This window comes from Amyelois transitella, chromosome 3, assembly GCF_032362555.1.
Source record: "Amyelois transitella isolate CPQ chromosome 3, ilAmyTran1.1, whole genome shotgun sequence".
NCBI lineage: Eukaryota > Metazoa > Arthropoda > Insecta > Lepidoptera > Pyralidae > Amyelois > Amyelois transitella.
This window is the reverse complement of record NC_083506.1, coordinates 9624092-9645676: the sequence shown is the minus strand read 5'-3', so window position 1 is coordinate 9645676 and position 21585 is coordinate 9624092. Positions and strand designations below refer to the sequence as shown.

The 21585-nt window shown below is 34.5% G+C and overlaps 4 protein-coding genes across 4 annotated transcripts; 1 reads left to right on the top strand and 3 right to left on the bottom strand.

The window, feature by feature from the left end:
- Positions 1-6737: 6737 nt before the first annotated feature.
- On the bottom strand, positions 6738-7448 carry LOC106140069 (fork head domain-containing protein FD4-like). Its single transcript, XM_060948903.1, has one exon. The coding sequence runs from the start codon at positions 7446-7448 to the stop codon at positions 6738-6740; it is 711 nt and encodes a 236-aa protein (XP_060804886.1).
- A 1036-nt stretch (positions 7449-8484) lies between these two features.
- Positions 8485-12565, bottom strand: LOC106140089 (electron transfer flavoprotein subunit alpha, mitochondrial). Its single transcript, XM_013341617.2, has 7 exons — positions 12389-12565; positions 12156-12296; positions 11603-11867; positions 11116-11331; positions 10605-10756; positions 9791-9901; positions 8485-8670 (listed from the first exon to the last, which is right to left on the bottom strand). The coding sequence occupies exons 1-7, from the start codon at positions 12425-12427 to the stop codon at positions 8605-8607; spliced, it is 990 nt and encodes a 329-aa protein (XP_013197071.1). The 5' UTR covers positions 12428-12565; the 3' UTR covers positions 8485-8604.
- A 123-nt stretch (positions 12566-12688) lies between these two features.
- On the top strand, positions 12689-15761 carry LOC106140109 (6-pyruvoyl tetrahydrobiopterin synthase). Its single transcript, XM_013341641.2, has 4 exons — positions 12689-12938; positions 13370-13449; positions 13760-13905; positions 14098-15761. Exons 1-4 carry the CDS (start codon positions 12874-12876, stop codon positions 14302-14304), a joined length of 498 nt encoding a protein of 165 aa, XP_013197095.1. The 5' UTR covers positions 12689-12873; the 3' UTR covers positions 14305-15761.
- On the bottom strand, positions 15224-21295 carry LOC106140189 (alkaline ceramidase). Its single transcript, XM_013341752.2, has 5 exons — positions 20669-21295; positions 20238-20394; positions 18320-18419; positions 16538-16675; positions 15224-16219 (listed from the first exon to the last, which is right to left on the bottom strand). Exons 1-5 carry the CDS (start codon positions 20759-20761, stop codon positions 15901-15903), a joined length of 807 nt encoding a protein of 268 aa, XP_013197206.1. The 5' UTR covers positions 20762-21295; the 3' UTR covers positions 15224-15900.
- Between the last annotated feature and the right edge of the window lie 290 nt (positions 21296-21585).

Sequence of the window (21585 nt, the reverse complement as noted above, 5' to 3'; positions counted from 1 at the left end):
TTGAATATTAGGAGTATTCCAGTACCCTCGTCAATTAACGAGGTTAGATACAACACCGCTCAAGTTGCAACAGTGAATAGACTAATAACACAGTTTTGCGTGTGCCTAATAAAGTTAATAACCTATTATACTATAGCTACAGGTTCCGTTACAAGATTTAAAAATTTTATTTAATTATAAATTCAATCTTCTCATTCCCAGGATCAGAAAAGATGCAACTACGGCGGTCTATTTTCCACTTATTTTCCAAATCGAATGTCATTAATTAGGGCTGCTGTAGCCGCAGAGGCGGATAACGAAGCGAGACGTGGCCGGGAGTGGTCGGGACGCACAGAGCCTGGAGTTACATTAACTAGATGATAGAAGTGACGACTCTGAAGTAGGTACCGGAAAAAACAGTAGTTATGGTATGATTCCCGGTATTTTAGAAAAGAACTACTCCATTTCTTTCTTGTGATGACGTAAAAATCGAAAAGAGAATAAGCTTATGTGTAACATTCGTATACGTAATTTACTCTGAGATTTACATTTCTAGAGTTTAGTGGTGGGCAGACAGGTATCGCAAATAAAATCGCGGTAATTTTACCATTGTTTGAAATACTAAATAATAGATTCATAAACGGCTGATCATCCGCAATACTGAAACGCGGAATTCGTTTTACCTTTAAAAAATACAAATCAATAGAGAACACAGTCCAAATAAGTCCAATCTATAGAAATGGGAAAGGAACTGAAAAGCCTCTTGAGTGCTCAAAGTTTAATCTCAGAGGGTTCTTTTATGTAACTTCGATATTTTATTTTTTTTAAAAGCCGCGCGTTCAACCAATAAATCAATTTAATCTAATTTAATTTGACTGCGCTCCAAACTTCCTCTGGCTGGACAGTTTGGTTTCAGTCACGCAACCCACAATTTCATTTCAAGCAATTACTCAAACTATATAAAGTACATTAATCTATGCAACATTTGAGTATGTCAATTTAGTTAAGTGATTTTTTTATATAAATCGTGCCGAAATTATAATGCGGAAAAATGGCTTTTAAAATCACTGATACTGATGTATTTCCCAACATATACTTTATTATAATTTAAAAACAAATGGAGTACAAAAATGCCATAGTTTACATTATCAATAAGTAGTCATAGAAATCATAATAATAGGTATTACCTATTTGTCATGATTTACCTATTATAAAGTAACTAAATCAGTAATAATTGTGTTCTTTTCACTGAAGCGAAAACTAAGTAGATTCATTACTCTTTCACGCCAAATGTCTTTAAGTCAGAATATTTGGTTTGCTCTGTACTATATTGTCGGTTCAAATGTTGCCTATATAAGTTCTATCATTGGAGATTTGTAAAGTACTTAAGTTACTGATTTTACGCCATATCATCAATGTGAGTCAATAATCTTATAATAAATAAATAAACAAAATGTAGGTACTGAACGGATAAGGAAGAATTTTTAGTTATTTGGAAGAACCTTATTTATCAATTTACAGGTCCTATCGTGGGCCTACCGGAAGAAATTTCTCTAGAAATAAGAAGTGCCCTTGTATTAAATTTCTCTTTATTTTAAGTTCAAGTTACATCCTATCCTACTACTATTAAAAAGGCGAAAGTTTGTATGGATGTTTGTTACTCTTTCACGCAAAAACTACTGAACCGATTACCATGAAATTTGGTATGTAGGTAGCTGAAGACCCAGAATAACACATAGGCTACTTTTTATCCCAGAGTTCCCGCGGGATTGATAGGGTTTCCATGCGGACGAAGTCGCGGGCGGCCTCAAGTAAATAAATAAAATCAGGCTCACACATACATATTCTACCATTTTTTTTTATTCCAAGGTTGGTACAATTAAAAAAAGAAAATAGGTATTTACTAACCTAAATATTGTTACACAGTAATATTATAATCCAGTAAATGCTCTTGCTTCTGATCACCGTCATAAAAAAAGTAGAATTCAATTAGTTTTTATTAATATCTTTGCATGTCTTAAAAAAAATGCAATCAATGTGTTGCACGATACCGAGTCATCTTACCGTTCGTTACAATTATTGCTCGAATCAATTCATTTTGCGCTTCATACAAATAACTGTAACATCAAGAGGCTTCAATAGCTAATTCAATTTTATCTCGACAAATTGAATTTGATATACAGAGTGCATTATATCTCTTACAATGAGTATATCAACAATGCGGCGGTAATACCAATATAGAGTGATGATGAAATACAAAATGGCGAAAGTAAAGAGTTACTTCCAAAATATAGATTCTAAGGCAAAGCTTTTTTATTATACTGTCTTATGAAGTCATATAGTATAGAGTGCTATTATCCTTATTATTCTCATTTAAATTATTAATCATGATTTTAAATTATTTTATGATCCAAATAGTTTATCGAAATGTTAGACTACCAGTACCTATCTATACTTAGGTAGTTGTCAAGAACAGAAATAAAAGTAAATCTAACTTGCACGTTTAATTAGGTACCTGAAACCTAAATAAAACCTGACTTAAATTTGTCTTTAAAGCGCATTGATGCAATAACCATTTCTAAGTATTTCATAGAACGATCCGTACTCTAGCATGGCCAGTTTTTCTGTACTATAATTGGTTTGTGCCGGGAGTGACTTGCGCCCGCGACGATCCAGCGACCACACAGCTAGCTCTCAGTCACGTTTCCAATGAGATCGGTACGGCGATGACACCCTTGAAATGTTTTTAATGGCGTGATTTATAGAGCAAATTAAACATTTGACTTGCCGTGAATTCGATGCTGAGTGGATCCGACACGCACGGACAGTAGCTGGCTTACCGTGTACATTCAAACACATAATTGGTTCTCTTCTTCTATATCTATACACTGTTGTCTTTAGTCTGAGCTTTGCAAGATCTCTACATCCGTCACAAAGCATTCAAAGAAAAGAAGGTAAAATACAAAGGAATGTACCATAAAACTCAACTAAACATCTACAACCCTAATATATATAATGTCGATAGGTCACTCCTGCCTGGCTAATATGGAAGATTTAAACAAAAGACATCCAATTATAACATCGATTAAATTGATTAAGTCTGCTTCGGTTTGAAATTCAGTAGGAAAAACATTTAAAACTATTTTCACTTGATAATGGCGGGAATTATTGTTACCTTTAGTAATAAATAAGTAGGTATGTAGACTTCATTTAAATGAGCACGTGACCGAGATTTACGGCAAGAAGAAGAAACAGGCGCGTAAAAATTTTAATTTTGAATTTGAGCTGAATATGTGACAGTGAAAAATTTTAGACGCATTTTAAATACAAACATTCTGGCGGTAATAATGACATCGCTGTTCTTTTAAAACACCATGATCAACTGTACCCTGTATGTTTTTAACCCCGTACCTCAGACGAATGCACGCTGTATTCTGCGTGTGCGACAGATTTGTTGTGAATACCCTTTCCGTTTTGAAATGAATAATACTTTAGATCTCGACAGTACTCGGCAGACGATGCTTTAGCGGTAGTTGCAGCTGATTAATACGCGCTACCGTCCACCATCCAGTGTCGACCAGATTTTTTGTCGATACCGGCGCGCGTGTCCGTGAGAAACGATTTCTTCGGCCCCCTCTGATGCCATGCTTCTTCGACACAATTTGATTAGGAGCCGCTTTGTTCGCCAGCTACGGACTGGTGGCACGCCGAGACCTCACGGGGAACTTCCGGAATAAATATTTGTCGTCAAGCCACTGAATTCTTTCTCACAGACACTCGGACTCACTGTAGTCATTAAGCGCCAGAAAATAAATTTCATTCAATAATTTTTCGCCCAGATTTAAATGTTTTATCGCTCCTTCGCAGAGTAAGATCAAACGGTTCATTATCTGAACCCGACAAAAACTTTGATGTGATATATTTACATTTTCTTTTAAAAAGATCTTATAGTTACCTACTTGCTGCATTGTATGAATGAACTTACGCGGTTATTCATTATCTCCATGACGTTGGTCCCAGTTGCGTTGCAACCGCTCTACTCTGAAGAAGTGCCAGCGCCTACAAATATTCGGATTAGGTAAATTAGGTTTACCTACACAATATGACTCCCGTCTCCCATACGTACAGATATTCGATACCTTTGCAGGGAAACCTAACCAATGTGTTCATAGTTAGGTACACATCCGGTTGGCTGACTGTAGAGGTTTTCTCACGATGTTACTCCACGGCGGTTGTGAAAGCTGGTGTAGTACGAAGTATTAGGTGCTATTAAAAATAACAAAAACATTCAACTTTAAATATGCCTACTATAAACTTTGCAGTAAAACCTTCATTCTCATAGAATGTTACTTGTAGTTACAAGCAAAACCTATAGGTATCAATCACAGGACAGGATGCAACAACAATAAAATAAAGACTAAAAAATATCCTTAAAACTCAACGATACTACTAGCGAGCCAATTGCAAGAAGGCGCATGACTCGCCCGAACGTAAATATATTTAACAGCACCATTTAACCAAGATAAGTTGAGGAGACTGCAAATTTTATGTCGTCAAAGAAATTGACCGTCAATATTTGTATGAAGTTCGCACCACAAGCACCTATTGTGTATTCAGTGTTCACCGCATATTTGTAATTCGCTGCCGACTAAATCGAGATCCTGTGACAGCATTATGTTTAGGGGGGTGTTATTTTATCTCATGACGAACCTCGTAATTTGAATTGGCTTCTTTTTGTGGCTCCTTTTATGTCTTTGAATGTCGCCGACGTAAAACTTATGTATTTTGAGATATTTTAATGTGAGGTGAGTACTTATAAGATGGGATTACCAAGAGTACACTCTCTGACGAATATGTTTTCACAATATTTTTTTTTTCAGTTCGTATAATCTGATCACTAAGTACTTACTTAAAACTTAGTTCTAATTAAATCATGGGTGCACGTCTAAATCACTAACACAAACCACATTTTGAATCCAAAAAACATCCCCCTGCGGCGTAAACGTGTACTAAATCGGTGACAGAAAATTAAATTTGTCGGTGATAGCACACCAAAAGGTGTTCGGCTCACCAGCAGGCGCGCCCGGGGGCAAACGGCACTAATTTAACCATTTCTCTATATTAATTACTAGAAGAGCTGACCCGTTGCACATAAATAACAAAAAATGACGCGCATCTACCCTAAAACGGTCACGGGGTCTGACTCCGCCGATTACATTACCCCTCCTCAAGCTTAAACGAAGCAAGGGAGGCGATTCATCACCTTTTAAAATTTAAAATGCAGGATAAACTAGTGTAAAATCCATGTAAATGTTCAGAATGCACCTGCCTCTTTGTTTGAGAGGTGGGGTTTGTTCTGGTTGCTGTGAGTTCAAATTAAATTATAGACAGTTTTGTTAAAGAGAGAACACATTAAAAAGCTTTTGTATTAACCACTATTATTTTATAAGTAAAAAAAATTTAAATATTGGTTGTACTGTTATTAATATAACTTAACTACTTCAACCTATTTCAATCCAAGATCATAAGCCCTCGGCAGGAGTCCAGAGTGAATTTCATCGTGAATAATCATTTCATTCAGCGTAGGCGCAAAATCTTTCAAATCAAAGATTTCTGTTCTAGATTTCTTATTTTTGTGATTGTAGTAACACGCGAAAAAACAAAAAGGACATCACGACCTAAACTACTAAACACTCTTATTAGATTTTTCATAAAACCTTTGAAAATTGCATTAGATTTTACTTTACTACTTACCTACTTACTTAACATTCAGTAATAGATTCTTATTAGGTATTTAATCTTGTAAAGGAATGTCTTATTAAAGTTAGCACGTAGTTTTACCTATTTTGAGCGTTCGTTTATTTCCAATTCAATTCATTCAATCGAGTTAACAGCCGTCTACAGCCTATAAAAACCGTTACGAGGCGACAAACCATTGAACTTCAAGCCTAAAAAATAAAGAAAGCCAATGTTTTAATCTCGGTCTTCTCGTCTGTTACTATGAATGATGGATTCACTAAAATTTTCGCTCAAATCGCAGATTTATCCCTTACTGCAAGAGATCAACAAATAATTTTCATAATACTCCTACAAACCTTTGTTACATGTCTTGTGAGTAAAAATTACCACTTGTTGAATTTATAGGTCCTAAGTATCTTCCTACAGTACTTCCTAAGGCCTTACTTAGTGAAGTCGTATTTTATACACACAGGATGGAAAGAGAGTTATCCTGTTCTATGTTGTAAGCATAGTATTTTATTAACAGGATGGCAATATACTTATAATACCTTTGTTTTTATTCCTAGATCATTATTTTCAAACATGTTCCTAAATTGCATACTTCTTATTAATACGATTAATAGCTAACACCGATAACCACATAGCGAAAAAACCCATGTTAAGTATACCTACCTAAGGGGGCTGGCAGTCCATAACAACCAGATAAGGTTGAGAAGTGTATTATAATAACTGTGGCAAAAATATTAACTTTTTTTCTCGTAGTACTATTTTATTAAACAATGATTATTGTATAAGATCAATAATGTCTACAATACCCTGAATTTCCTAAGTACTTATAAATCCAATCCAAATCAAACTAAATAAATCATATTCAACATCAGAACCATTGCTCCATAAAATAGAATACAGTCTAATTGAAAAAACGTTGGTAAGTAAATACTTAATACAAGCAGGATTTTTGTAAAATAAATATATATTTTAATTTATAATTAATTTAAATAAATCTACCTCTTATATCGTTATCGTAATTGTAACAATGCTTGTTTGTATAGCTCATGCAAACTAGTATACAGCCCAAATGGCAATTGTCCTAACATTGGAGTCTGTATGTTGTAGGGTACAGCCGAGGACATGGCCAGCATCTCCCGCTGATACGGAACCACGTACATTTCTTCACTCACACCCACACTCTTGTCTATGTCACTGCTTAACAAATTGTCTATTGAAAAGGACATCTTCGGCTTTTCTTTGGCCGGCGATAATAAATGAAGGTGTTCCACCTCCAATACCCTGTCTGAAGATGATTGGATACTGATGTTATTATTGGCAAGAAACAGATAGTTGAAATTAGCTAGGGCAGCCAATTCTGAACTGAGGTGATTTTTTTCTCCTTGATGCAACTTGAATCTCTTCCGTCTCCGCAGCAGAGAGCCGTTCTCGAACATGTCGAAGGCTTGCGGGTGCAGAGTCCAGTACGCTCCCTTCCCGGGTCTGTCTGGTCTTCGCGGGACCTTCACGAAGCAGTCGTTGAAGGAGAGGTTGTGCCGGAGCGAGTTCTGCCAGCGCTGCGTGTTCCGCCGGTAATACGGGAACCGGTCCGTGATGAAACGGTAGATCTCCGACAGCGGCAGCATGCGTTCCGGCGAGCTCCATATCGCCATGGCTGTAAGCGATATGTAGGAGAATGGTGGTTTTTGGTCGTCGTTGAAATCGCGCGGCGGTCGCGGCATGTTTTGTGCTTTGAGCGAGCCGCGAAGCGCGGCCGGGCGTGCCGTCGGGGCGGAGCGCCCGGGGACTCCGCCCCAAGCCCCCGCCGCCGTCAGTGTGATAACGAGGATGCCACTCGACAAGTAAACCACATCTTCTTGGTACTATCATTACTGCCGGCGTGATTGACTGCGCTGTTACCTCTTGTTGATTTAATGGTATTATAGCATACCTACACGCCTTATTATCTCCGGTTTAACTAGGTTCAATTCTGATTCTTGACATTAATTGATTAATTCCATCGGTTGTAGTTTTGTGTTATCAATAAAAAAGGAATGTTCCTATAGTAACCTATCTATAAAGTTCCTGTATCAATTATAAAGTAATACTATCAATCTACTTTTGTTTTTTCGCTTGATAATATAATAGTTAATTGACAGATGTTCATAAATCCTCAAATTTATAATTTTGTACGAATTTTTATAGTAGGTATTTGATTTTGGTTCTTAAGAATTCATAATTATAATTTAGGATGCTAATGTTACCATCTCTATTTTAATTTAATGCAACTCGCGCCATCTATGAGGCAATAGCGTAACAACAACAAATTAAGCTATTCACTTTTTTCAATAAGCTTTCCATCTTCAGATCTCTCCTCTTTCGGAACAAAAGATACATATCCTTACCTAAGTTACATTGAAATTTGTAGTCTAGTAAAAGAAAACAGGTGACTACGTAAGTTTCAATAGTAACAAAATAGAATTAGTCTTGTATTTAGCCAAATTAAGCATATTTTTCTGTCCACAAATATAATATAATGAATGGTGGGTGTATGGGTGTATTTACACAAAGATAACCTCCCACCTCTCCCCCCACTTATAACCCAACTTATCCTAAACTAATGCTAAGATAATGTACTAAGGCGACCATGTCACGTTATACATGATTCAATTTCTTCCAGGCAACCACAAAAACATTGCGTTAGAGAGAATTTGATGCGGTACTGCAGCGGCTCCTCAGCTCAGAAGAACAGAGGCTAAAGAGAAATCAAAAACAATATAGAGTAACAACATTTTATTCTTAAAAAGTTTTACAAACATGATAAATATGTCCTCAACGGTGACGCTTCCAAAAATATCACATCATACAAATGAACTACGAACACTTCAATCAGGTTATTTACAATTTCTGGGTGAGTTCTGGTACCGCCTTGAATAGATCGGCTACTAATCCGTAGTCTGAGACCTGAAAAAAAAACAGCCTTAAGCATCTTCTTTAATCCCGGTTGCATCCTCAGCACTCCGGAAAGAAGCCCGGGGTATGCCTTTGACCTTGGACCCTGGATTGGCTATTGGACTATATATATGGCTCCCATCTGACCTCCGCAACCGATCTATTTTGCGTGTGATCTATTTCATTTATATTTAAGCTCTTTCTTTCTAGAAATTGATGAATTGAAAATAATTGCAATGTATCAATTCGAAAATGATTATCAGTGAAATCGTGAAAATTCCTCAATTTTTATATATACAGTTTCATACAAAATATAATAACCGTATGTTTCATTTCAATATTAAATTTAATGATCAAGAATGTCTCTAAATGTGCTGATAAGAATTGATAAAAATTATTTACATTGAACTTGTTGCGTGACGATAATAACAAAAATAACTACGTGTCATCGTCTAAACGATAGAAAAAAAAATCTACTTTTATATAAGTAGCTATAAGCGTCGTTTCGTTCCCACTTTCTCCCATCTTTGCGTGTTCCCAGTTGCACCCTACGTCACTTTGCTTCGGAGCCCCTGGGGTCTGCCTTCGTTACTACATACAAAAGCACCCTTTAGCTATTACATAGCTGAATTAAAGTTTTGATGGCTTTTGATGATAGTTTCACAGCCGATGATAGACGTAAACTTAAAAAAAAAAGACTGTCTCCCGCCTAACGTACTCTTACTGTAGTGATTACAAAGATAACAGGGATAACCTAGGAATCTTTCGTTACATAAGCTAAATGTTAGATAATACTATTAGCATTAAACCCACCTATTGTACTTCGCAAATTGTAATTGTTACAACATAGAATAAATATATAAATAAGCTAAAAAAATATCTAGGTACAAGAATATCCCAACTAATATAATAAATGCGTAAGCTTGTGTTTATATTGACACGTAACAAATAATAAAGAGTCACGAGAAGGACATAGGATAACTTTACATCCCAGGAAAAAGTATTGTTCGCGTTGGATTTGCGAAAAACCTGTATTCTTTTGTAGTTGGCGCTAAATTCTCGCGTGTAAGTGGCGCTAAATACAAAGCTACGAATAAAAACTATTAGTTATTAATTAAAAATAAAAAGATACCTGGAAAATGGGAGCTTCAGGGTCCTTGTTGATGGCAACAATAGTCTTGGAGTCCTTCATACCAGCCAAATGCTGGATCGCGCCACTGATGCCGACAGCTATGTATAGATCCTTTATAAAAAAAAGTAAAAAAATTGTTGTTTTTTTAATGTTGTTTTTTCATTCCTAAAGTATTATAGAAATTTTATATTACGTTTTGGAATATTAAAAAATAATTAATCAGGAAATAAAACTTAATAATCATGTGAATACTTTACATGCGTCTAACAAAAATGCGCAGGAAAATAAATCTATCCATATATACATAAATCTTTGGTAGGCAGAGACTACAGTTTACTACTTGCCACAATCGCTGCATCCACATTCATAACTCTCTTCATGCCAGCATCTATCCATACTCTGTTAGTATTTCAAAAGCAAAAAATATCAATAAACAGTTGAGCCGAAAAGTCTGAACTGATTACTTTTAAATTTGATAAAATACAATAAGAAAAGTTAGCAAACTGTCCCTATTTGAATTGAAATTCAAATAGAGACAGTTTGCTAACCCATCGTCTTAAAGAAGAATCCCAAGTTTATCGCCTAGCCTTAGACACCTAGCTTCAGTCGCCTTAGATGGAGTGGGCCTATTCTTTTTTCTATCCGGGAACCACACGGTATACATGTGTATACCGTGTGGTTCCCAACACTATCTATAATATCTATATTTCCGGAAAGAGGCGTGATATGTTCACGCCTCTTTCCGCAAATGTTATGAAGAGTAAGTAGTAAGTATAGCAGAAGTACAGACGAAGTAAGAGCATATTATACTTACAGGGGCGACAATTTTGCCGGTCTGGCCGATCTGCAGGTCGTTTGGCACGAACCCAGCGTCCACCGCGGCACGGGAGGCGCCCACGGCGGCGTTCAGCTTGTCGGCTAGGTCGTACAGCAGCTTGAAGTTATCTCCCGACTTCAGACCGCGACCTGGGATCATATGCGAGTTTTTGACATAATTGAAACAGATTTTTTTGTTATATTTATGCATGATTGGAAGAGAATAGGATACTTATAAACTTTTCCGGTAAAAAGATCAACCTTAAAAATAGAATGCGGTTTACAGTTAGACCAGTTAGTATGATGTATGTATGTTAGTCCATGATAATCTTGCTTTTGATGAGAAAGGAGGATATGGATTGGAGGTAGTTTTTTATTTTACAAAAGTTATTTGATGGTTATACCCTAAGAGCCTAGAAGGTATCATTATGAAATTTATGTTACTAAAGTAATTTAGTAACTTAAATCAAATTATGCAAGTAAATAAGTAGAAAAAAAGGTTTCCTTACCACCAGAGACAATATTCTTAGCACTTGTCAACTCTGGCCTATCAGACTTTGTGATTTCTTGTGACAACCACTCCACAAGATCTGTCTTATAGTCACCCTCTGGGGCTTTCTCGACCGCTGCAGATCCGCCCTCCAAGGGCTCTGGTGGGAAGGCCGTGCCTCGAACTGTGATCACTTTGATGGGATCTTTTGCTTCTAATGTGAGCACAGCATTTCCTGAAAAAAGAAGCAAGTTTTTAACTGCAGCAAGCAACTGAGTGACAGAATTGGTTCAAATCCCATGGGCATCACAACATTGTTTTGGAAAAGGTATTGAAAATAGCAAAATTGGATATATTAATACCACAGCCAGCCAAGATAGCAATTAGGATAACATAATATATAATAATGTAAAATTAAGTCTATACTCTAAGGGATAACATAACGATGAGAGACTGAGAGATTTTTAGGATATTCACCATAATGTAAGTACAAATCAAATATTAACCTGCATAAATTGTCCTCACAAATGTATTTGCATCCTTAACACCAATGATGTCAGATATTGGAGATACATCCAGCTTGGCAGCCACTCTTGGTAAGACAGCTTTGCCAATAGCAGATGCTGGGGCCACAATATGTGTGAAATTGAATTGTTTCTGAGTAGCGAGGATAAGTGGGGTTAAAGACTCTGCTGTGAAACCCTTAAAAGCATCACTTTCAGCTACCAGCACTTTGGAAATGCCACCAGCTTTGGCTACTAATTCTGCTGCCTATGAATAAAGAATGAAACAATTTAATAACAAAATGAAATTTCAAGAAGCAATGAAGGATATTTTGAAATTTTGTATTTATTTATACATTTCCCTATATGAGCAAATAAGATTCAATATATTGAAAACCCAGTCCTAAGTTTGCTCATACAGGGATAAGACTAGTCTATTTATTTGTTTCATTTGACAGGAAAACTAGAATGCTGAATCAAATCAATAGGACAGACTTTAGTGGATGCCTTATAAACAACTTGTAACGATGAACAAACGTCATTAGATAAGACTTACAGGACCACATTTGGTGCCAGCAACTAGTACTGAAATATCACCACCAATTTTCTTTGCTGCAGTTAAGGTATTTTGAGTTATTGGTAGTAAAGTTTCATTATTGTGTTCAGCAATGACCAGGGTGCTTTGGAGCCTTCGCAACTGAAAAAAGTAAAATTTTTATCAATCCAAACTGAAACTTTGAACTCACCCTGAACCAATTGGATAATTTTATCAACGTTTGATTATCTTACCTGCGATGATAACAACTGCCTGCTTTGAGACGAAAACATTTCTTACCAATTTTACAATAACAGGATTAAAATAAAACTATACTTGATATGTATTTACAATAAAAAGGTTACAATACAAAGTCCACCATTCGACAAAACAAAGTCACAAATAGTGTTGTGTGGCTGCAATAGTACCAACCAAAACCAACTAATAGTGATTGTCATAATAGAATCGATTACTTTTGTAGATAATAATCAAATCGATATCGTGTTTTTAAATACAGCTTTACTAACAGAAGTAAACACTTCTGTCACTGTCATCTTTCATTTCAGTCGGTGTCAAGTGTCATAGGTCAACGAACTTAGGGTTAAGCTGGCTGAGCTGACTAAACTGAATTGAAATCAAACTCGAAACTCATATAATAAATCGAATTAAACATCTTCCAGCTTCAGCTTGCTTTCTAATATTTATATTCAACTACTTCATTAAATTAAGCAGTGAGCAAATGGCTCTTCCTATCGTTTCAATAACCCGACGAGAAACATTTAGTTCCTGTCACCGACTGCACAGGTAAGAATTGTTTAAATATGATATTTACCTTCATTCATACCTCAATATTTGATTTGTTAGCTATGATTATTTTCATATGAGATACCTTTTAGCAGCTGCTTAAACTCGTAAAATTTCATTTGTATCACAATAGCATCTTAAACATTCCGGTATTAAAGAAATACAGTTCCAGTCTCCATAGGTTATCTTAATCAAACCTATGCTGATATCCAACTTTGTTGCAACTGATACCAGATGGCCTGACATGTACAACTTCTATAATAACGAATGTTTATATTACATTGTTTGTCTCTTCTGGACTGTATTGAACTTTTTTCTGTGTATGTGGATACTCTAACAAATTTATGGGAAATTGCAGTATTTACTTAAAGTTTCATATTGCTGAGTTGTTTCATAATTAATACTAATAATAATAAAGTTTTTAATTACAGTCCCTTTTTAAGTGATGAAGAAAATAAAAAGTTGTATGGAAAATGCAACAATCCCAATGGACATGGACATAACTATGTGGGTAAGATGATGAATACACACAAACATATTAACAGAGTCTTGTAAATCATAGAATAAGTTATTTTTATAACAGAACTCCAGCTTAGTGGAAAAAAAGGCTAGAAGCCTACCATGTAAAATTAATAAAGAACCACCCTGATAACTAATTTGATTTTTTGTTACATGCAAGATCCTTTAAACTTTGTAAATACATATAAATAAACTTAAGTTTTGGTAGATTATTTGTACAATATTTAAAATAAATTTAAGTTATTACATTTTTTCAGAAAATTATTGTAATGGAAAAATAAAACTTATTTTTTTTTTTTAAGTTTTGGTGACAGTGAAAGGTCCTGTGAATTCACACACTGGCATGGTGATGAATGTGCATGATTTAAAACAATACATGCAGCAAGCAATCATGGACCCATTAGATCATAAAAACTTGGATCAGGATGTGCCATATTTTAAGGCCGTGGTAAGTATTTATGTCTACTAGACACAAATGTGTCCAGCAGACAAAACTTACTTAGTAAAAGACCTTTTAAAAATGTCATAGGGGTAAACTATGATATTTATAAAAATATATTCTTCTAAAAACAAGCTAGACCAGGTCTATCATCAAATCAAAACCATTTAATATGTTAAACTTCCACCTTATCTTTCTCAGGTGAGCACAACAGAGAACTTGGCAATATTTATATGGGACCAGCTTCAAAAGGTGATGGAAAAACCGCAACTATTACATGAGGTGAAAATACTGGAAACTGAAAAGAATCATGTGGTTTACAGAGGAGGCAGCACTTACCCCAGGAAAAAGCCCGATAACTCCAGCTTCCACCCCAAAAACTTCAATGTGTCCTCGGACTCGGACTGAATGATTAATCAAATTTGATCTTTGTTTATTTTATAAAAGATTTTTTATATTTCTACTGTTAATGTTATGCCATTAGTGTTGTAAGTATATATCATTGAGCTTGTTTATATTAAAGCATTCCATGAGAAAAACTCTTATATATTATTTAAATTGTTTCTAAAGTGTTATACTAAAAATAAATCTGCCTGGTTTATTGGAAAATAAAGCATAATGAAGTTATGAATTAACATCATAAAGTAAAATCAAGTTTATGAATTAACATCGTGTTACACAAGGTCATTGCTGGGGAACGGCCCCTAATAGCATGACACGCGCCAAAAACTCGCTTTTTATTATGACTTTAAACAGGACAGCGAAAGTTTTTCGCTCGTGCCATGTTGCGAGGACAAGAAGTGGTCATTTTAGGAAGTGGGACATAATGGTCATTAAGGTTTCATCCGTTGTACAGTTTCATTCAGTAGCAATGTGCTTATAACCTTTATTGTAGTATACAATTAACTCCCGTCGACTTTTTTGGTGCGTCTGTTCAATATGGCGACTGATTCCACAGTCTCTATGGCGATCATTGATTGAATCAAATCAACCATTGCTAATACAAAGTTGTTTTATGTTACAAAAGCAAGTTTAAAAGGAAGTTGAATGAAAAGTCAATTTACCCAATTATTTATAATCAGTTTACTGAACATACAACAGTACATATACTTTGATAAATATCAGCTTACTCTTTATTGCACCATAATACTAAATATCATCACAAAAAGGGAAACATAAAAATTGGCCCTACAAAATGTTATTTTCAAATAAATGTGTAAAATTTTAACTTTAAAATTAAGATCTGAAAAATGAGATATACTTACTTGAAATTGGCTTTCAAGTCAGTAGTTATATTTCTAAAAATAGTATGTAAATAAAATATATGTTGTTATAAAGTGGGAAATTACATTTCTCACAAATCCCATGATATATTTCTATATAAAAATCATATAATTAATAAAGTTTTATCAACTATTCCACTTAAATCGCCTAAATCTCACAAATATTGAACATCACAATCAAAAACAAATACTTAACATAGACTGCTTTAAAAGCTACTTACTTTGTACAAAAATATGTTAATTTCATTTTATTATTGCATTGCACAGTTGCACACACAAAAAAAACCGAGCTATTAATTTTTTACTACAACATTAAAACCCTTACATGATAAGATAAAATTTGTAAACTACTTAAACGTCTACCCTTGCATAAAATTTAAAAATACTAATAGTGAATGAATTCATTTTCAAAGGTTCAATATGAATGCTTCCTGAACATCCCAAAGTCAAACTACTTTTTTTCATTTACAAATCAAATTATTTACCCATGCAGTCAGATATTTATGAACTAATTGACTCATCAGAATACCTACACAAATAGTTTTCTTTACGCCTATCACAATCTTAAAAAATAATTTACAACACGTGTTTGTAAAAATATTTGAGAAAAAATAATAATACATTACATCACAGATTGGCACACATTAATTTTTCAAACTACGCTTATATGTCAAAAAAAAATCTTTCGAACAATTCTAATTTACTCACGCGAATAATGACTTTATATGGCCATGTCGTGTTTTTGGCAAGGATGTTTGATGGTAATATATGGAACGCCTAGTTCAAAATCATTCCTCGGCCAATACTTCAGTTGTGGTTTCTGTTCTGGCCTTTCGTCTAAGGCGTTAAAATATGCGAATAGAACTAATGCTGTGTAGCTTGCTATGAAAATGAGAATGTGCCAAACCCCGTGCATGTATGGGAAGTCAATGGAAAGCCACGCGTCACAGAAAAGTCTGTCTAGGACCCAACAGAACACAGCTAGAAAGGATACTGCGACACAGCGGAGCCCTAAGCGGTAAACGCGAGGGCATTTCACTCTGGAAAAAAAATTCACAGTTTAATAGGAATAGTATAAGTTTAATAGGATAATACGGTGTTAACTTTACGTGTGTAATGGATGTAACTATAATTTCATCAGTATAAAAACTGGATCGAAAAACTTCACGACCATTTTAAAACAATAAATTTTGTTTAATTTTGCTTTTCATTGCAAAACGAAAGCGAAGCGATAAGAAAATGCAGAATATGTACGCGCCGTAAAAAAAATGTTTTCTTTACATCCCATGTTTTCTAAATGGTTCTGCTAATAAAAATCTATGAATATAAAATTAGAACTAGATTTTTTTAATATTTACCTATTTAACTCCTTAGACAAAAATCCAATAGCTGGCAAAGCTAAGGTCATGAGAGCAAACGCGTTAGCGGCTGGAGCCATGACGAGACACCCGGTAGATAGAAACGCGAACACGCTAGAGAAGAATGCTAGTTTCCTCCTGGAAATAGGTTAAATTTTTCAATCTTCAATTATCCATATAAAATAATATAAATAAGTCGCTTTCTGCTGTCTGCATTTTTTGTGTTAATCCTAGCTATAAAACAACAAAACTTGCTTTGATGCGTTTTTTATAGATAGAATTATTCAAGAGAATAGACGGTTGCCTAGTTGCTAGTAACTATGTACTAAAATATAGAAACCGTAAATATAACTTCTTAGGAAGTTTTTAAACTTTCGTAGGATTCTAAACGAGAGATTAATTGTATTATCTTACGATCACACTTTTGCAAGTTATCAATTTGCGACCTTTCATGTGACATATTTGTTACTTTCCAGGGACATATAATATTAATAAATAAATAGATGTATAAAATAATGCAATAGAGTCCTGAGTAACAGTTTAAAGGCCATATTATTATAGCCGATAAATTATCTTACATCAAATAGTAGTTTACTCTTATCAACATTATAATGAAGTTTAAGGTATGTTATGTTGGTATGATACTTAGGTTAGAAGCACAATATTTATCGTAAAGACTACATATATGTATATAAATCTATTATTGAATATCAATTTTCATTAACCTCTCCGCCCTGTATGAAAGTTTCAGCAGAATACAGTACAAATATTGATAATTTTTTAAGCAACATTTGTTAGAATTTGTATATTAATATTTCGAAGCATTTATTTATCTTAAACTTTGTTGAGCATTCAGCTAGTATTAATAGCACTTTCTGCCATTACATTAATCTATCCAATTCATACAAATAAAATCGTAACTGACCAAACCGAGATCTATACTGTATATAAAGAAATTTAAGCCAAAAATATACCATCATTGTGATCATAAAACTAGAGCATATTAAAGAACCAATGTTGTAACGAAAATTAGCAAATACGTTTGCACCAGAGTTAGCAAACTCTCGTGTTAATCCGTAATAAGGAATAATCATCATAATTATGACCACCAAGGTTAATTCTGAACAAAGCACACAATTCTGTTCCTAATAAAGCAATTGAGGTATATTCTGAGGAAATACAGACCGGCGTTTGTGATAAGATAACAATGCGCCTATTGAAATTTGGGAGATGAAATCATGACGCGCTTGGAAGTGCCCCGAAGATGAAGTAAGGACATGGTTAAACGGCAACAATCGTTGTAAGAACTTCAGAAGATCAACTCAAGAAAATACAAACAAAACTTGTTACTTTTTTCATTAATTTATCAGAGATTTTACTTATTTATCTGACATTTATTTATGTAAAAAATAAAAAAAACCACTTATTTATAACAAAAAAATATTAAATAAAATTCAGATTAAGTACCTAATGGAATTTATTAGTAGAAACATTCTTATTACTTTCGTATTATGCATGACATGGAAATAATGTTTTAATCCAGAAAAGCCTATGCCTATTTTTCTTTTCCAAGACATTGATATTTCTGCCAAATTTAATGAAAATCAGTTCAATAGTTTTTGAGTTTATTCGTTACTAACATTTATCAATGCTCTGACAGTTATTTACTTAATGTTTTATCTCTAGAAAAAAATCAATGGTTTTAAATTCAAATGAACTGTATTGCTGCTTCAAAAAAAAATTTCTATAATAGAAATAATTTTTAAAATTAAAATTTCTCACCGATTTCCACCCAGGAATTTGGGAAAATATCTTTTTGGGAAGAACATTGCAAAAGCTGCCATGCACACCCACAATATGGCAAGCTCATCGAGCAATTGACCTGCAATAAGAATTTAATACTGTCAACTAAAACAATTATTTATCTTTTATGTCTACCATATGTCCTTTCTGTCTAAAGAGAGCTACCTATCACATACGAGGGCGACACTGAAAGTTTTTAGAACTGGCCATTTGTTATTTATATACTAAAAAAATGAATTCGGATTTAAAAAATGGAACTCTTTAGCAATAATTATGAGTAAAAATTTTATTCAATTGTCATTATTTTTGCAATTTGGCGTCAAAGTGAAAATAATTCGTGCCAAAAATATGAATTTAACGCGAGAAAATTTTCGTGCAATGATTTTTTATGACTTTCGGTGTAAGTTAACTCAACAAGAAAGTTACAACAGACTTCGATTGGCCTTTCATAATGAAGCCCCATCTCGTGCCACTGTTTACAACTGGTTCAATGAATTTAAGCGTGGTCGGTCTAATCTCACCGATGATCTGCGTGAGGGACGGCCTTCTACGGCGACGACTGATAGAGCGGTGTGCGGCGTATGATAGAGGCTGACAAAAGAGTTACCTATAAGCAGATTCCGACAAGTCTAGGCATTGGTATGAGCCAAATCCATAAAATCCTCCATGAACATTTTGACGTCAGGAAGCTTTGTGCCGTGATATGATTGAAAAATTTAACGGAGGTGACTCAAATGCTGTATTCGACATACTTACGGGTGACGAAAGCTGGATTTATTGTTATGATCCAGAAACTGAAAGGCAGTCGGCCCAGTGGTTGTTTCCGTTCGAGGAGTTGCCCACAAAAGTGAAGAGAGGTAGAAGTGTGGGAAAAAAGATGGTGGCTTCGTTCTTCGGAAGGACAGGCCATTACGCAACAATTGTTTTAGAGGATCAAAAAACAGTTAATGCAGAGTGGTACACCAATATTTGTTTGCCACTTGTCTTTGAAAAAGTTCGGGAGAAACGACCTCGCAGCAGAATCCTCCTTCATCACGACAACGCCTCGGCGCACACCGCCAGGCGAACCATCGACTTTTTAGAGACATCAAATGTGGAATTATTGGGTCACGATACAGCCCCGACCTTGCACCTTGTGATTTCTATTTATTTCCCAAAATAATAGAAAAACTTTGCGGTAAACGTTTTGTGAACACTGAGGAAGCAGTCGCTGCGTTTGAAAGGGCCGTCGAAGAGACAGGAAGTAAGAGTGGGCAAGGTGCTTCTCCCAATGGTTCCATCGGATGCAGCGATGTATTGACATAAAGGGACACTATTTTGAAAAGATATTATAAAACTAATATTATAGTAGAATGCTCAGTTTCTGATTTTCTAAAAACTTTCAGTTTGACCCTCGTATCACCTGAGTTGAGTGGTAGACAAAAGCACTAGACCCTTTGTAATGAAGATGAATATTAAATATGTACATATTGTTCCCCATTTTAAATCAACTTTCACAAAATGCAAGTAATTTTTTATCAAGTTAATAAAATGCAATACAAATGATTGCAATAAATACTTGTATAGTCTCAATATTTTAAAATTTACTCAATCTTAGTAGATTCTTTCTTTCCAAATAAAATTTTTAGTATGATTATGGATATAGGTAATTAAGGCCATTCTCTTCATTTCTATAACAAGGGATCTTCTCTACTCTATACTATTGTTGGGCATAGGCATTGTGCCTGTAATGCATGTATTTTTATAGAATTCAAATATATATTAGAATAATGAGATAATATTTAAGTGACTACATTTGACCAATAAATAATTAATAATATTTCTATTGAACTCTAAAACAAGAGCAAGAGGATAAAAGGAAAAATTTATATTGCTTATTTGTTTACAAAAAACTTACCAACTAAACTCAAAGTAGCATGGAAATAAGCTGAGCTGAGCCCAACCACCATCAACAGCACCCAGAGCACATTAATGGCCGGGTTCACAAACCGGGCATACTCTTGAAACAAGTGGATCAGTACCGGTGGGAACAAGAAGAACAAAACATTGCTGACCTATTAACAATATATACACACAAATCAAAAAAATCTTTTATAAATACGATGACACAGGATTTGAAGGTTTTGTCTAGCTGGATTTAAATGTAAACAGTATGAAAATGTGAAAACTTATTTTACACAACATTAATTTCTTCATTTAGTAAAGAAGATTGTTACTGAAATTTATATAAATAACTTACATATAAAAAATAAGATTCAGATTTGTGATCCTTAATATGAATTGTGAGTCTGTTCAGTATGATTTCAATTTATTTATTTTAAAACTTACTGTGTTGACAAACTCGGCTATTACTGGTGAAATGGAGTAGTTGGATTCGCACCAATCCACCGGAGAACTTCCACGCTCTAAATGTGCCCACATTTTAATTTACGCAATCCTTCTTTTGTTTACAAATTTAGAACACCACAACGAATAAAAATAAGCAAACAAAGAAATGCCACGTAATATATACTTATAAGCTAAATTATGATTCCAAACATTGGACGAAATGTTAACACATTATATTTAATTGTCTCATTTATCTCACTTTATCGAATAAATATTAATTGTTTAAAGCCAAAAACCATGAATCGTTACAGAAAATAATACTCGAAGTATGCGATACATACGACAAACGTTAGATAAAGATTTGTTTTGTTCTTGTTTTTGCGCGTTTCCCTATTTATGCAAACTGACCTGACGTTTGCTAATAACCAGTATTACCAACCTTAATTAAAATTGTCCCCAATTTGTTTATGCAAACACAGGCCAAGCCTCTCGAAGGGATAGACACAGTGTGAGGTGACATTGACACTCTCCTTGTGTATTTGCTACGTCTATATACTTTTATTCCTGTTCCATTATTACACCACCACTGAAAGCCACCAAGTATTGTTACCACCTTGTTACAAAGTCAAAAGTATCTTTCTTTTGCCACTATTTGTCCTTAAACTTGAGGACAGGAACCCTAAGTTGGAAATCAAAAACTGCGCATTGACGTAAGTACAATAATAGAGGTGTTCGCTTTATTAAGTAACAGAATAAATATTACTAATATTATGTTTTATTAATATATTATTCAAATATATTAGGAAACGTTTAATTGGTGTTTTCTTGTACTGGCGACTTTAATCACAAATTATTAGCGCCATCTATCAGAGCTTCCGTAAGACCTTTAATGGCGTCTATGAAATTAAATTTTATGC